We start from the raw sequence: 17,095 nt of genomic DNA on the forward strand, positions 1-17,095 counted from the left end.
CATTCACGAATGGAATTAATATGAGTTTTAATACAATAAACCGGTTCCTTCCTCTTCTTTCTTTCGTCCTCTTTCTCATCCTTTCTTTCTCTCCTTCCTTTCTTCTTCCTCGTTTTGAAAAGTGTTAATTTTTTTTGTTTTTCTCCAGGAAGGGTTTTGATGGGTGGGGGGAAAAGGGGATAATACGCTTGTCGGTCGGTCAGATTCAAGTGGCGATGTCTCGTTGCTCTGTCCGCATTACCTGGAAGATGTTCTGGGGGGGGGGGGAAAGATGGAGGGAACGAAGGAAAGAGGCTGAAAACGAGGGCGGGTGTCTGGAAGGGGCGTGAAGACTGACCCACCCCACCCCAGGCTCCTTCAAAAAACGGGACATGGACCGAAGGGGAACAGGAGTCTTCTTGGGAGGTTTGCGGGGGGGGGGGGGCGCGCCTCCTGCTGGAAATCGGGGCGTTCCCGGGGGATCACTTTGGGCCAATCACCAGGAGACGGTGAGTTCTTGTCCCGCCTGAAAGGCAGCTGGGTGACTTTGGGCCAATCACCAGGAGAAAGTGAGATTTTGTCCCGCCTTAAGGATGGATGTTGGTTGGGTGACTTTGGGCCAATTACCAGGAGACAGTCAGTTCTTGTCCCACCTTAAGGATGGATGTTGGTTGGGTGACTTTGGCCAATCACCAGGAGACAATGAGTTCTTGTCCCACCTTAAGGATGGATGTTGGTTGGGTGACTTTGGGCCAATTACCAGGAGACACTGAGTTCTTGTCCCGCCTTAAAGGCCTGAAAGGGAGCTGGGTGACTTTGGCCAATCACCAGGAGACAATGAGTTCTAGTCCCGCCTTAAGGATGGATGTTGGTTGGGTGACTTTGGGCCAATTACCAGCAGACAGTGAGTTCTAGTCCCACCTTAAGGATGGATGTTGGTTGGGTGACTTTGGGCCAATTACCAGGAGACACTGAGTTCTAGTCCCACCTTAAGGATGGATGTTGGTTGGGTGACTTTGGGCCGATTACCAGGAGACACTGAGTTCTAGTCCCGCCTTAAGGATGGGTGCTGGTTGGGTGACTTTGGGCCAATTACCAGGAGAAAGTGAGTTCTAGTCCCACCTTAAGGATGGATGTTGGTTGGGTGACTTTGGGCCAATTACCAGGAGACACTGAGTTCTAGTCCCACCTTAAGGATGGATGTTGATTGGGTGACTTTGGGCCGATTACCAGGAGACACTGAGTTCTAGTCCCACCTTAAGGATGGATGTTGGTTGGGTGACTTTGGGCCGATTACCAGGAGACACTGAGTTCTAGTCCCACCTTAAGGATGGGTGCTGGTTGGGTGACTTTGGGCCAATTACCAGGAGAAAGTGAGTTCTAGTCCCACCTTAAGGATGGATGTTGGTTGGGTGACTTTGGGCCGATTACCAGGAGACACTGAGTTCTAGTCCCACCTTAAGGATGGATGTTGGTTGGGTGACTTTGGGCCGATTACCAGGAGACACTGAGTTCTAGTCCCACCTTAAGGATGGGTGCTGGTTGGGTGACTTTGGGCCAATTACCAGGAGAAAGTGAGTTCTAGTCCCACCTTAAGGATGGATGTTGGTTGGGTGACTTTGGGCCGATTACCAGCAGACAGTGAGTTCTAGTCCCACCTTAAGGATGGATGTTGGTTGGGTGACTTTGGGCCGATTACCAGGAGACACTGAGTTCTAGTCCCACCTTAAGGATGGATGTTGGTTGGGTGACTTTGGGCCAATTACCAGGAGAAAGTGAGTTCTAGTCCCACCTTAAGGTTGGATGTTGGTTGGGTGACTTTGGGCCGATTACCAGGAGACACTGAGTTCTAGTCCCACCTTAAGGATGGGTGCTGGTTGGGTGACTTTGGGCCGATTACCAGGAGACACTGAGTTCTTGTCCCGCCTTAAAGGCCTGAAAGGGAGCTGGGTGACTTTGGCCAATCACCAGGAGACACTGAGTTCTAGTCCCACCTTAAGGATGGGTGCTGGTTGGGTGACTTTGGGCCAATTACCAGGAGAAAGTGAGTTCTAGTCCCACCTTAAGGATGGATGTTGGTTGGGTGACTTTGGGCCAATTACCAGGAGAAAGTGAGTTCTAGTCCCACCTTAAGGATGGATGTTGGTTGGGTGACTTTGGGCCAATTACCAGGAGACACTGAGTTCTAGTCCCACCTTAAGGATGGGTGCTGGTTGGGTGACTTTGGGCCAATTACCAGGAGAAAGTGAGTTCTAGTCCCACCTTAAGGATGGATGTTGGTTGGGTGACTTTGGGCCGATTACCAGCAGACAGTGAGTTCTAGTCCCACCTTAAGGATGGATGTTGGTTGGGTGACTTTGGGCCGATTACCAGGAGACACTGAGTTCTAGTCCCACCTTAAGGATGGGTGCTGGTTGGGTGACTTTGGGCCAATTACCAGGAGAAAGTGAGTTCTAGTCCCACCTTAAGGATGGATGTTGGTTGGGTGACTTTGGGCCGATTACCAGCAGACAGTGAGTTCTAGTCCCACCTTAAGGATGGATGTTGGTTGGGTGACTTTGGGCCGATTACCAGGAGACACTGAGTTCTAGTCCCACCTTAAGGATGGATGTTGGTTGGGTGACTTTGGGCCAATTACCAGGAGAAAGTGAGTTCTAGTCCCACCTTAAGGTTGGATGTTGGTTGGGTGACTTTGGGCCGATTACCAGGAGACACTGAGTTCTAGTCCCACCTTAAGGATGGGTGCTGGTTGGGTGACTTTGGGCCGATTACCAGGAGACACTGAGTTCTTGTCCCGCCTTAAAGGCCTGAAAGGGAGCTGGGTGACTTTGGCCAATCACCAGGAGACACTGAGTTCTAGTCCCACCTTAAGGATGGGTGCTGGTTGGGTGACTTTGGGCCAATTACCAGGAGAAAGTGAGTTCTAGTCCCACCTTAAGGATGGATGTTGGTTGGGTGACTTTGGGCCAATTACCAGGAGAAAGTGAGTTCTAGTCCCACCTTAAGGATGGATGTTGGTTGGGTGACTTTGGGCCAATTACCAGGAGACACTGAGTTCTAGTCCCACCTTAAGGATGGGTGCTGGTTGGGTGACTTTGGGCCAATTACCAGGAGAAAGTGAGTTCTAGTCCCACCTTAAGGATGGATGTTGGTTGGGTGACTTTGGGCCGATTACCAGCAGACAGTGAGTTCTAGTCCCACCTTAAGGATGGATGTTGGTTGGGTGACTTTGGGCCGATTACCAGGAGACACTGAGTTCTAGTCCCACCTTAAGGATGGGTGCTGGTTGGGTGACTTTGGGCCAATTACCAGCAGACACTGAGTTCTAGTCCCACCTTAAGGATGGATGTTGGTTGGGTGACTTTGGGCCAATTACCAGGAGACACTGAGTTCTAGTCCCACCTTAAGGATGGATGTTGGTTGGGTGACTTTGGGCCAATTACCAGCAGACAGTGAGTTCTAGTCCCACCTTAAGGATGGATGTTGGTTGGGTGACTTTGGGCCAATTACCAGCAGACAATGAGTTCTAGTCCCACCTTAAGGATGGATGTTGGTTGGGTGACTTTGGGCCGATTACCATGAGACAGTGAGTTCTAGTCCCACCGTATGGATGGGTGTTGGTTGGGTGACTGGGCCGATTACCAGGAGACAGTGAGTTCTAGTCCCGCCTTAGAGGCCTGAAAGGCAGCTGGGTGACTTTGGGCCAGTCACCAGGAGACGGGGAGTTCTAGTCCAAGTACAAATACTTAACGCCGGGGTAACAAATCAAACCGAATCAACACGGAGCATCAATCTTTCGTCCCCCGCCCTTGTCACCTTGCTGCACAGGCTGTCTTTACTGCAATTCTTGTTGTCCTTGTCGGTGGCGTCCTCTTCCACCTTGCAAAGTAAGAAGCAAAAGGGGAGGCGTTGAAGCGGGCCGGGCGCCGGGAGTTGTAGCGCCCAGAGGTGGAAGGCCTCCCACCGGCCCTCCCCAACCCTCCCCACCTTCACCTCCTTCCGCCACTTCAGCTCGCAGAAAATGCGTTCGAAGCACTCGTGCATGTAGTTGAACTGGAAAAAAGCACAACATTCGAATTCAGGGCCCGGGGCGCTTTCCCCCAGCCGGGGGTTTGGGAAACCCACCCACCTCAACCTCCAAACGCCCCCCCTCCCTCCGCTTACGTAAGGGGTGAAGATTTTGACCCATCGCGGCTTCTTCTCCCCCCGGGCGTACTCGAAGCAGAAGGCCATCCCTTCCTCGTCCGTGTCCCAACGCTGCATCTCGTCCCATTCGAAAGCGATGACCTGGTTCTGGGAGGATCGGCCCAAAAAACGGCGGTAAATCACTTGAAATCCTTTGCAAAATCTCGCGCAAGATTTTGGCGAATTTTTTTTACCTTTTCAAATCTTTATGCTTTGTATGGTTCATTGTATGTATATATATGTATATAAATAAAATTTATAATTTAAAAAATAAAATAAAAAAGATTTCGCTTGCTGCGCATGCAACAGACACCGAATTAGCATAATCTGGAACCCGGTACCGCCAGCCGCTCACCCACCCACGCCACCCGTTCCCCCCCCCAGCCAACCTCGAGCTGCCCTTCCTCGGTGCAGGCGTGAAGCTTAAAGTGCTGGATGCTGATGGCTGTGATGACGTGGCCCTTCCGGCGCGAGTCGCAGGAGCAGTGGGGGAAGACGATCTCGTTGTAGCCCTCGCACGTCCGCAACATGTTTAGGTACTGCGGGGAGGGCGGGGGAGAAGAGGAGGGGGGGAGAGATGTAAGATTTGGGGAAGGGGTTACAGAGTAAAAGGTATTAACTTACAGCCTTGGCCTCTTTGGGGGGATGGACTTCTGGGCAGTATAACGGCAAAGGATTGTGGGAAATAGGGTGTGGAGATTCAACGTTGTTCAATGGAAGAGATGCAAAACGGGGGAGGTATGTGCTTGAACGAAGCTTTCAAACCATGATTTCTGCCTCAATAACCCTTATTCTCACATGGATGATGGTTGCCGGGAATCTGGAGATGCCCAGAGCCCATAACTTTCAACGCTTCCTATTCAAAGTTCCAAAGGTGGTTTTTTTTTTCCCCAAGAAGGCAAAATGGACTTTGTTTTTTTCCTTGAAGAGGTCTCGCTCCTCATCCAAGAGGCTTCCTCAGGTTCGGACGGAATGATGGGGAACGGAAGGATTTCTATTCCTTGTAATCCTCTGGTCGTTGGCGCTCTCTCGGAGACCTCGTGGACGCTTGAGCCCTCAGGATTACCTGAATCCAGTTGCCGGGTGACCCCTAAGCGGCCTCGGGTGACCCCCGAGCGCCAACGACCAGAGGACTGTAAGGAATAGAAATCCTTCCGTTCGCCGACATTCCGCCACAACCTGAGGAAGCCTCCTGGTTGAGGAGCGAGACCTCTTCGAAGAAAAATGAGAAAATCCAGTTGCCTTTCGGGACAACCATGACGTGGCTGACCCAGAATCTCCAGAAGTGGAGGTGGCCTTACTTACCATGACCATTTTCCTCTGCTCGACAAGCTTCTGCAGCTGGTAGGACTTCTCCTCGGCTTTGATGTAGCCTTTTTTCACGTCGTCGACCGCCTGGGTGGGTGGGGTGGGAAGCAAAAGAACTATGAAGTAGCAGGTGGTCCCACAAATACACTGGTCATAAAACTTTCAATTGCACCTGTTCAACGGCACTCGCCCAAGAGGGCCCCAACTCGAAATGCCGTTTTGCTTCCTCGCTCGTCCACTCCTCGTGCCCTCCTGCCCGGATCCCCGAACAACACTCGACTCCCCCCATGAGTGATCCCTGTCAGCCTCAGGAAATCTATTGATTCTGAAGATGACGAACCAAGTGCCTTAGTTTATCCTGGGTTAGGGAGGTTATCTGGAGACGGGAGTGAAGGGGACGGTGATTTAGGGGGGGGGCGGACGTTACTATCTATTTTGGTTAGCTCTGGCCCAGCTCCTCCCCCAAGGAATGTGGAGGTGGATGTGGGGGGAAACATCTCCCGACAGAGTCTGCCAGCGAAGTATCCTCCGACGAAGGAAGTGGGGGGTTGATGGAAGAGGGGGGCTTGGCTGACAGCCCAGGAGGAGACCAATCTTCCTTATCTTCTTTGGATTCAGAGGAGGAACGTATGACTGAGCCACCCATGCGTAGTTATGCATAGGAGAGAACAACTTAAGACATATTACAGGAGATAAGAGAGGCCACCTGTGTTTGGGTGGGGCTCCAGTAATTAGAGCTGCTGATAAAATAGCAACGTGCTGGCTTGGCCGTTGTGGAAGATGATGATGATGATTATTATTATTATTAATTAATTAATTAAATTTGTATGCCTCCCCTCTCCACAGACTCGCAGATTATCTGATCGTCATTCGTCAAGGTGAATTGTTTGTTTCCTGATTGTATTCAAGACTGTGATTGGATTCCTGGACTTTGGATTGTACTTCATTGTGAGTGTTTATCACTGTTCGGACAACAGTATCCGTGACCCAATTTCACAGCTACCGAGTTAATAACTGGACTTCGTTCTTGTATTGTATTCCAACTGTGCCTTGTTGCTACAAGAAATCCCTCTGAAGTTTAAAAGGGAGTTTTTTCTTCTCTTCTGTTGATAAAGAACATTTATTTGCCTTCTATCTTGTGTGTGTGTGTGTGTCTGTTTGGACTCATTAACCTGTAACGCCGGCAGAACACTACAGAAAGGGGTTTTCCCTGTCAGATAGTGATGAGTTATCAAAACAGATCCAAAATATAGAAGGACGATCAAACGAAAGGAAGAAGTGGAGGGAAAGGGGTTTGGAATCTGCAGTTAGTCCATCGGTGTGTTGGACACGTCCCTTCCAGGAGAAACTGCACTCGGACAAACTGCGTGATAAAATATGGCCGTAGGTTATGTGCTTCTTGAAAAGGAAGCCATGGCTAAGTCATGGAAGGCTTCTCAAATCAGACCGTAGCCTTCAGCTGCCTGGCCCAGGACACCGAGAGGACAACTCGCGCCCTGCGAAGAAGAGACAGGGGAGTGGGTGGAGGGGGGAAAAGCCGAGGGTCACCTGAAGGGGGGTCCCACCTGGTGGAAGAAGTAGGTGACGGCCAAATCGTTATCATTCAGGAGGACCTCTTCCTCGGTCGTGAAGAGCCACTTTCGGATCGTCAGGCAAGTTCCCGGGACGGCCGAGGTGTAATTCTGGACGTAGAGCTTGTGGGGGAACTCGTTGGGCGCCAGTTTCCTCACTGGGGGTGGGGGGGAGGAAGAGAAACAGGGTTAGGAACATAGAAGATTGACGGGAGAAAAAGACCTCCTGGTCCATCTCGTCTGCCCTTAGACTATTTCCTGTATTTTATCTCAGGGTGGATCTGTGTTTATCTCAGGCATGTTTACATTCAGTTCCTGTGGATCCTTCCTTCCTTCTTTCCTTCCTTTCTTCTTTCTCTTCCTTCCTTTCATCCTTCTCTTCCTTCCTTCCTTCTCTTTCTTTCATTTCTTCCTTCCTTTCTTCTTTCTCTTCCTTCCTTCTTTCTCTTCCTAGTCTGCCCTTATACTATTTCCTGTATTTTATCTCAGGGTGGATCTAGGTTTATCCCAGGTGTGTTTCAATTCAGTTCCTGTGGATTGGCCAACCACATCTGCTGGAAGTTTGTTTGTTTTGACGTGGTGGGGAAGGTTAGAGACGAGGGTCCTCGTTCCGTTTCCCTCCCCTCCCCAAGTGTAAAATGGGTGCGGAATTTCAACGCTCCTTACCGAAAGAATGGTTGATCACTTCAAACAAGGCAAAGTAGTTGGCGGTGGTGCTGTCCATCCCCACCTTGGAAGCAACAGCCTGGACAGGGAGGGAGGGAGAAAATTAAAAAGGGAGGGAAAGGAAGAAAGGGAGGAAAAAGAAAAAGAAAGGGACGGGCAGGGGAAGAAAAAGGAAGGGAGGGAGGGAGGGAGAGAGAGGTGGAAGGAAATGCATTTTAACAACCATAACATTTTGAGAAGCCAAAACCCTTCCAAGGAGCCAAATCTTCTCTTAGGAGCTTCCCTCCTGCGCCCCCAATTCCTCTAAAGCCCCTGAGAATCCCCCCTCCCCGGAGACCCTCCCCTACCTGGTAGACCTGGTCGGTGGTGCTGTTCTTCTTCACCCGGACAGTCACAGTCGTGATATCTGGAAGGGCCACGCGGAGCTCCACGTCCGACACCCCATTGAAGTTCTGGGGGGAGAAAGAGCCCGGATGAACCATTTTCTCTTGGGGGGGGAAGCCCCTTTGTCCTCCCCCAGCCTGCCTGCCCCGCCCGACCTACCTCGTCCGATTCCGAGAGGAATTCTTGCATGACGTCACTCTCCCCGATCACCCGAATGGAGCACACTGGAAGGGAGAAAGCAGAGCTTGTTGCAGGGAGCAACTCGCTTCATCTATTGCTCTCGCCATTGCAACTCTAGGCTCAGTTTTTGCTCCTGTTTGAACTCGCTGGTTTCTTCCTGCAAATTGGTCTTTGGCAGTTTGCCAAAGAAGAGCAAGGTTTGCGAGCGCTATAGCTGCTTTACGTGGACTTGTTTCACATCGTTTGGACTTACAACCGGCTGCTAATGACTATAATTATCAGCCGTTAACAAATCAAATGAGGTTTGCGAGGCGCCATTAGGGCCATTTCATTGAATCAGAAAGTATAGGTCAGAACAGCATGGCCCATGGTGCACTGAAGGAAGAAGGGGCGCCCCACCCGTTCCCCACCTACCCTTCTCTAGGTACTCCTCTAGGCCCCGCCTCCTGGCGTCCAGCTGCTGCTCCGACAGGGAGAAGGGCCATTTGCCGGGCAGGCGAGGGAAAGTAAAATTGGCAAACTCCCGTTTCAGGTTATGGTGCAAGATGGCAAACTCGCGGTAACGTTTCGAACACAGCTGCCGGCCCGCCATGTAAACGTTGTACACCTAGAAAAAGAGAAATGATAGATAGATAGTTGGATGGATGGATGGATGGATGGATAGACAGATAAATTGATGGATGGATGGATGGATGGGTAGATGGATAGCCATCACGATCTCCAAAACATTTAAAATTTATATAAAACGACTAAAAATTACTAAGCTTTCGTCAGTCCCTACTGACTGTGTCAGTATTAAAATCCCAGAGTATTAAAAGCAAGCATTTCTTCAAAGGGGCTTTTTTTTTGCCATAATTTTTATTGATTATTTCAATATTTACATCTTAATGGGGATTTTAATACTCTGATGAAGTCAGTAGGGACTGACGAAAATCTTAGTAATTTTTAGTGGTTTTTAATCAATTTCAAACATTCCAGAGATCGTGATGGCTGTCGCACGTTCATTTGTAACTATACCCGGAACTCGCATTTTTAGGACAATTCTTGATATACACACACACACACACACACACACACACACACATAAATAAACCCACAATAGAGAGGCGAACTAGCATACTGGACAAATGGCTGTCCAGTCTCTCAATCCAATCTCTGGATTGACTCTCACTATAGAAGATTGCTCCGAAGGCGATAGGAGTTACAGAGCAAAAGGTATTAGGCTTACAGCCTTAGCCTCTTTGAGGTGTGACCTCACGTCCAGGCAATATAAAGACAAAGGATTGTGGGAAATGGGGTGTGCAGAATCAATGTTGTTCCATGGAGGAGAGGGGAGGCTGGGAGGTGTGATTGAACAAGGCTTTTAAAAACGGCACGATTTCTGCTTCAATAAAAGGCATCCTCTGTTGCGACGCTGTGCTGGGAAGCTTTCGTCGAGCCAAAGTCGTACAACCGAACGAGTGCTCACCACAAACTTCTCGCCGTTCTGCTCCACGTGCTTGTAGGTGGGGATGGAGATGGGCACAGCCTGCTTCTCCGTGTAGTCATAGAAGGACTGGCCCAGGGAGTCGTCGCCGGGGTCCAGGCTGTCGGCCTCGTGCGGGGGGTACCGACAAGACCGTCAGGATCAGCTCCTTCTCACCGGCCCGGATCAGGTCCACCACCTGCTTGTGGGTGGCCCCTTCCACGTTGACGCCATTCCTGGGGGTGGAGAGAAGGGAAGAATGATGTCCTTGGGGAAAAGGACTCCTCCATCTGAGTATTGTATTGTGAGTGACCTGTTAGGTTATTTGCAGATGACTCTAAAGTGTGCAATAGGGTTGATATTCCTGGAGGCATCTGTAATATGGTAAATGATTTAGCTTTACTAGATAAATGGTCAAAGCAATGGAAACTGCAGTTGAATGTTTCCAAATTTAAAATAATGCACGGGGAAAAGGAATCCTCAATCTGAGCGTTGTATTGGCAATTCTGTGTTAGCGAAAACGTCAGAAGAGAAGGATTGAGGGGTCGTGATTTCTGACCGTCTCCAAATGGGTGAACAGTGCAGTCAGGTGGTAGGGAAAGCGAGTAGAAGGCTTGGCTGCATAGAGTATCACAAGCAGGAAGAAGGAGATTGTGATCCCGCTGTATAGAGTGCTGGTGAGACCCCATTTGGAATAATACTGTGTCCAGTTCTGGAGACCTCACCTACAAAAAGAGATGGATCAAATTGAATGGGTCCAAAGACGGGCTACAAAAACAGTGGAAGGTCTTAAGCATAGAACTTATCAGGAAAGACTTCATGAACTCCATCTGTAGAGTCTGGAGGACAGAAGGAAAAGGGGGGACATGATCGAAACATTTAAATATGTTAAAGGGTTAAATAAGGTTCAGGAGGGAAGTGATTTTAATAGGAAAGTGAACCCAAGAACAAGGGGCCACAATCTGAGGTCAGTTGGGGGAAAGATCAGAAGCAACGTGAGAAAATATGATTTGACTGAAAGAGTGGTAGATGCTTGGAACAAACTTCCAGCAGACGTGGTTGGTGAATCCACAGGAACTGAAATGTAAACATGCCTGGGATAAACATAGATCCATCCTAAGATAAAATACAGGAAATAGTATAAGGGCAGACTAGATGGACCATGAGGTCTTTTTCTGTCGTCAATCTTCTATGTTTCTATGATACATAGATACATAGATGAATGGATTGGAGAGATAGATAAATAAATAGATGAGAGAGAGAGAGAGAGAGAGAGAGAGAGAGAGAGAGAGGAAGAGGAGAGACAGATGATGACTGAGCTGGGGGACCTACTTGGCCTTCAGCCCCCTACTCAGGCGGTGCCACCACTACTCAGCCCTGGCACATCCCACTGGTCTCAAAACAAAACCAAAAAACAGGAAGAAAACTGAGTCAGTCTCTTCCTCCTTAGCTGGGCTTCCTCCCTCCCTCACGCAGGGCTCTGAATAAACGGCATGTGACAGCCCACCCCCACCCCCGCAGAAGTCTGGCTGCAACGGGAATGTATGTACTGTATGTGTAAACTGCAATGCCTACAACACCCAGAAGCCTCTGGGGCTTGCAAAAAAAAAAAGGAGCACAGAGTTGAGGTCCTCCCATTCCTAGAAAGGGAGGCTCTCAAACGTTTTGCCCCTTTATCCCATTAAAAACAATGCCAAAGTGGTTTTAAAATGTGTTCGGAGCAGGAAGCCCCCCGTGGACTCCAACTCCCAGCATTCCTGGAGCCTGGGATTTATGGGAGTTGAAGTCTGCGAGAGTTAAAAGACTTTAGGAAATGGCATAAATAGAATTGCACGAAAAATTGTAAAATAAATAATTTTTAAAATGCAAAATAAATAATAAATAATAAACACATAATAATAAACACATAATAGTGCATAATAAATAATAAACAAATAATACATAATAAATACATAGTAAACAATAAATACATAATAATAAATAATACATAATTAATACATAATAAATAAATAGCAAATAGCAAATAATAAATACATAATAAATAATAAATAAATAAATTGTAAAATTTATACATTCGTGCTTCCAAAAGGAAAAAGGCTCCAATTGCTGAAGAACTGAACCACACGGAGTCCTCAACTTATGACCCCACAATGGAGCCCCAGATTTATGTCGCTAAGTGAGACAAATACAAATCTTATGTCCACTATTAGGATTATGTGTGTATGATATTGGACTGTGTAACTTCTACTGGTTTTTTGCCTATCTGTATATAATAATATTGTTCTATTTTGTACTAAGTCGGATTCATTGCTACGTTAACTCTACTTAAAGTTTGTTGAAGGTTTATTATAATTACCTGTTGTGGTTAGCTCTGGCCCAGCTCCTGCCCCAAGGACTGTGGATGTGGGGGAGACATCCACATGCTGCAGGCCTGTTTCCCCCCCCCCCCCCCGGTGGAATCTGCTGATGAAGGCTCCTCTGACCAAGAAGACATGAGTGACAGGGAGGAGGAGAGTGGGGCAGACAGCTCAGGAGGAGATCAATTATCTAGCTCCTCCTTGGATTCGGAATAAGAGTGAATGATACAGCCACGCATGCGGAGAGCGATGCATAGGCAGCAACAACTGAGAGATTATTATCAAAGAAAATGAGGCCACCTGTGGTTGGGTGGGGCTGTGGTCATTAGTGAGGCTGCTATAAAGAGCAGCCTGTGGGTTTGGCCATTGTGGAGGGTTATCTGATCGTTTGGTGTGTTTCATGACTGCTTTACTGACTTTGGCTTTTTATGTGCTGATTTTTCCCCGCTTTGAAACTAAACCTCGAGGTTCGACTACTGTAACGCTCTCTACATGGGGCTACCTTTGAAAAGTGTTCGGAAACTTCAGATCGTGCAGAATGCAGCTGTGAGAGCAATCATGGGCTTTCCCAAATATGCCCATGTTACACCAACACTCCGCAGTCTGCATTGGTTGCCGATCAATTTCCGGTCACAATTCAATTTCCGGTCACATGGAAGGATTGACAGGAGGGCTGGGCAAAGGTTTATGGGAGTTGTAATCCCAGACTGACCAGATAGCAGCCCCGTGGACCTTCGTGCTAAATAATTCCGCTTAGGGGGTGGAAAGAAGAAAAGGGGGGAAAACGGATCTTGCAAACAGGGCATTGCCAGCCATAATAAATAATATTATTGTGCTAAAAATCCCCTCCCCTCTAAAATATGTGAGTGTTTTATAGAGAAAAGTCTCTTTAAAGTCCTTTTTCCCTCTGCTCTTCAATGAAAAGACCAACAGCAGAAATCATTATCACCCTCAGACCGGCCCCACCCCAAAAGCTCTCTCACACACACCCTTTTAAAATAAGGAGCAGCGGGGATGGACTACAAAGCCTATCTCTGCAGAAGGTGGTTGGGTGGGGTGGTGGTAGGTCAAGGCATCCACCAGCTGTGTGGATGGACTACAAAGCCTATCTTGATAGAAGGTGTGTGGAGGGTCATAGGTAAATGCATTCGCCAGCTCCATAGATGGACTACAAAGCCTATCTCGGCAGGTGTGGGGGGGGGGGTAGGTCAAGGCATTCACCGGCTGCGTGGATGGACTACAAAGCCTATCTCTGCAGAATGTGGGTGGGTGGGGGATGATTGGTCAAGGCATCCACCAGCTGTGTGGGTGGACTACAAAGCCTATCTCTGCAGAAGGTGTGGGGGGGGGGGTAGGTCAAGGCATTCACCGGCTGTGTTGATGGACTACAAAGCCTATCTTGATAGAAGGTAGGTGGAGGGTCATAGGTAAATGCATTCGCCAGCTACATAGATGGACTACAAAGCCTATCTCGGCAGGTGTATGGGTGGTGGTGGTAGGTCAAGACATTCACCGGCTGCGTGGATGGACTACAAAGCCTATCTCTGCAGAATGTGGGTGGGTGGGGGATGATTGGTCAAGGCATCCACCAGCTGTGTGGGTGGACTACAAAGCCTATCTCTGCAGGTGTGTGGGGGGTAGGTCAAGGCATTCACCGGCTGTGTTGATGGACTACAAAGCCTATCTTGATAGAAGGTAGGTGGAGGGTCATAGGTAAATGCATTCGCCAGCTACATAGATGGACTACAAAGCCTATCTCGGCAGGTGTATGGGTGGTGGTGGTAGGTCAAGACATTCACCGGCTGCGTGGATGGACTACAAAGCCTATCTCTGCAGAATGTGGGTGGGTGGGGGATGATTGGTCAAGGCATCCACCAGCTGTGTGGATGGACTACAAAGCCTATCTCGACAGAAGGTGAGGGAGATTGTAGGTCAAGGCATTCACCAGCTATGTGGATGGACTACAAAGTCTATCTCCGCAGAAGGTGAGTGGAGGGTCATAGGTCACGGCATCCACCGGCTTCAGAAGAGAAGGTTCCCGCCCCTGTTGGCTGTGGAGGATGGGAGTTGCGCTCCCCTCTTAAAACCCCTCGACTAGGGTGGGGGTTCAAGTCCCGGGATGGCTTTTCACTGGGTTTAATGGGAGTTGTAGTTCCCATCAATGGGTTTAGTTTAGGCAAAGCTGGCTCTTCTGAGTTGTGGACTTCAACTCCCAGAATTCCTGAGCCAATCGTGCTAGCTCAGGAATTCTGGGAGTTGAAGTCCACATGTCATAGAAGAGCCAACTTGGCCTACCCCTTAAATTGGGGTTTAAAATGGGGCCGTCCATTCTGTTTGGGGAGGGGGAGTCTGAGAAGAGCAGAGAGATCCCCCCCCAATGGGCCCCTCTGAATTATCCTGGGCAGGAAAGGCTGGGACTTCAATTCCCAGAATTGCCGAGCTAGCATGATTGACTCAGGAATCCTGGGAGTCGGAGTCCACAAGTCATAGAAGAGCCAACTTTGCCTACCCCTGGAAGTGGGGATGATGGGATAGGATTGCTGTGGAGGGTGCAAGGTTATAAAATGGGGGTCAGACTCAGCCCCCCCCAGGCAGGGGATGATGGGATACAGAGTCCCTCCACTCCTTTCAGGATGCCACTCTCTGGATACCAGGAAGGGAGAAGTATGGTACCCGGGCTGGGAACCATGGGAGGGGAAGTCCATGCTTTCCGAGAGGACAGAGGTGGGATGGGTGCTGGAGTCCTCACCCTATTCTGGGGCAGGAGGATGGGAGGAGCACATCCCGTGAAGGTGGGGCTGATGGGTGCTGTATTACTCCTTTGCTGGGATGGATAGACTGTGGATGATGGGAAGGGCAAGGCCCCTAGAGGTGGGGAGAATGGAGATTGTAGTCCTTCTGGGACAAGGTTGATGGGGAGGCTCTGGACGATGGGGGAGGCGGAAGATGGGAATTGTAGTTCTGGACGAAGACGGATGGGGGACCACGCATGATGGTTTAGGGTTCCAAGAAGGATGGACTCTGCAGTCGCTCCCTCCTCCTGGGCCAGGGCTGGAGGATAAGGATGATGGGATCCTGGGAAGATGGGTTCTGTAGTTGCTCCCACCTTGGGGGCCAGGGCGGGAGGATGGGCTCTGCAGTCCTTCCCCTCCTTCTGAGCCAGGAGGAGGCTAAGGGCCATGAAAGTGGCACATCTTGTGAAGATGGGGAAGATGGGTTCTGTAATCCTCCCCTCCTCCAGCTAGGAATGCTGGGAGGAGCATGCCCCTTGAAGGCAGGGAGGAGGGACTCTGTAGTCCTTTCCCTCCTTCTGGGCCATGACTGGTGGGGAGGCTAAGGCAGATGGAAGGCACATCCTGCAAAGATGGGTTCTGTAGTCCTCCCCTCCTTCCAGGCCAGGACTGGTGGGGAGACTGAAGACCATGGGAGGGGCACTCCCCTTGAAGATGGTTAATATGGGCTGTGTAGTCCTCCACTCCTCTGGCTAGGGATGCTGAGAGGGGCATGCCCCTTGCAAGCGGCGAGCATGGGCTGTGTAGTCCTTCCCCTCCTTCTGGGCCAGGACCGGTGGGGAGAACTAAGACCGATTGGAAGGGCACATCCTGGGAAGATGGCTTCTGTAGTCCTCCCCTATGGCCAAGGATGCTGGGAGAGACACGCCCCTTGCAGGTGGGGAAGATGGGCTCTGTAGTCCTTTCCCTCTTTCGGGGCCGGGACTGGTGGGGAGAGTAAGGATGATGGGATGGAGAACTCCTGGAAAGATGGGCAATGTCGTCCTCCTCTCCTCCGGCTAGGGATGCTGGGGGGGCACGCCCCTTGCAAGCGGGGGGACGGGGGACGGTGGGCTCTGTAGTCCTTCCCTCCTCCTGGGCCAGGCGTGGCAGGGAGGCTAAGGCTGGCGGGGAGGGCACGCCCCTTGCAGGCAGGGAGCATGGGCTCTGTCGTCCTTTCCCTCCTCCGGCTAAGGCTTGCAGGCGGGGGGGGGAAAGCATGGGCTCTGTAGTCCTTCCCTCCTTCTGGGCCAGGCCTGGCGGGGAGGCTAAGGCTTGCAGGCGGGGGGGGCCGCATGGGCTGTGTAGTCTACTCACACCTCGAGGATGCGGTCTCCCTTGCGGACCCCGGCGCGCTCGGCGGCCCCTCCGCCCAGGACGGCGCTGACGTGCTGGAGCGGCGCGTAGAGCTCCCCGTTGATGCTGCGCAGCTGCCCGCCCTCGCTGACCTGCCCGCGCACGTTGAAGCCGTAGCCGGACTCGGACTTGACGATGCGCACCACGCGCGGGCCCGGCAGGCAGGGGGGCGGCGTTGGCGTTGGCGGGGGGCAGCAGCGGGGCGGCGCCGGGGGGGGCGAGGGGCGGCGGCGCCGGGGGGGAAGAGCACGCCGGGACCCCCCCGCCTCCCCCGCCGCCCCTCAGCGGGCCCGGCAGCACCGAGCGCGGCAGCCCCTCGCCCGCCTCCTCCGCCATCTTGGCGACGCCGCCGCCACCGCCGCCGCCGTTGCCGTTCTGATGAGAGGGCACGCTACGCGCAGGCGCAGCTGCCGCCGGCCGCAGTCACGCGACCGGCCACGCCCCCACCCTTCCACTCTGCCTTCCCCGGCTTCCGGAGCCGGCCCAGGCTACTACCGCTCTCCCCCCCCCACCGCTTCCTCCTTCGAGGGGCGCATGCGTCGCACCGCCGCAGCGCCGCGAGGCCAGGGCGCAGGCGCGCGCGCGGCTTAGGCAAGGGAGGGTATCCCGCGCGGTCCTTGCGCCCGCCGCATTACGTAGATGCCTATATACAAGGTTTCTCAAGTTCTGATGGTAGAATGGAGGAAGCTCCTGGGAGGAGGAGCGAAACGTCCTCCAAAAAAAAAAGGTCCTGAGCATTCTTGAAAAGGGGGGGCGGCTCCGAGGGAGATTAAAAAGCACCTTTTGGACAATATGGTGTAGAAAATTGAATCCGCATTTAAGTAAAAAATGCATTACGTTCCCTTCCCTCATTGGGGAGCTCTGCTTGAGTTT

At 51.1% G+C, this 17,095-nt stretch overlaps 1 protein-coding gene across 1 annotated transcript; it reads right to left on the reverse strand.

Annotated features, from left to right (window-relative positions):
• Positions 1–10: 10 nt before the first annotated feature.
• On the reverse strand, positions 11–16,663 carry LOC139175499 (sorting nexin-27-like). Its single transcript, XM_070766623.1, is given in 15 exon segments — positions 11–253; positions 3,796–3,858; positions 3,973–4,032; positions 4,144–4,272; positions 4,554–4,703; positions 5,470–5,559; positions 7,038–7,201; positions 7,710–7,788; positions 8,057–8,161; positions 8,253–8,317; positions 8,688–8,880; positions 9,742–9,879; positions 9,881–9,974; positions 16,184–16,380; positions 16,382–16,663. Coding segments are annotated over 15 exon segments (1,752 nt in total). The 5' UTR covers positions 16,559–16,663; the 3' UTR covers positions 11–205.
• Positions 16,664–17,095: the final 432 nt, after the last annotated feature.

Source organism: Erythrolamprus reginae, chromosome 13 (assembly GCF_031021105.1).
Source record: "Erythrolamprus reginae isolate rEryReg1 chromosome 13, rEryReg1.hap1, whole genome shotgun sequence".
In the NCBI taxonomy this organism is placed as follows: domain Eukaryota; kingdom Metazoa; phylum Chordata; class Lepidosauria; order Squamata; family Dipsadidae; genus Erythrolamprus; species Erythrolamprus reginae.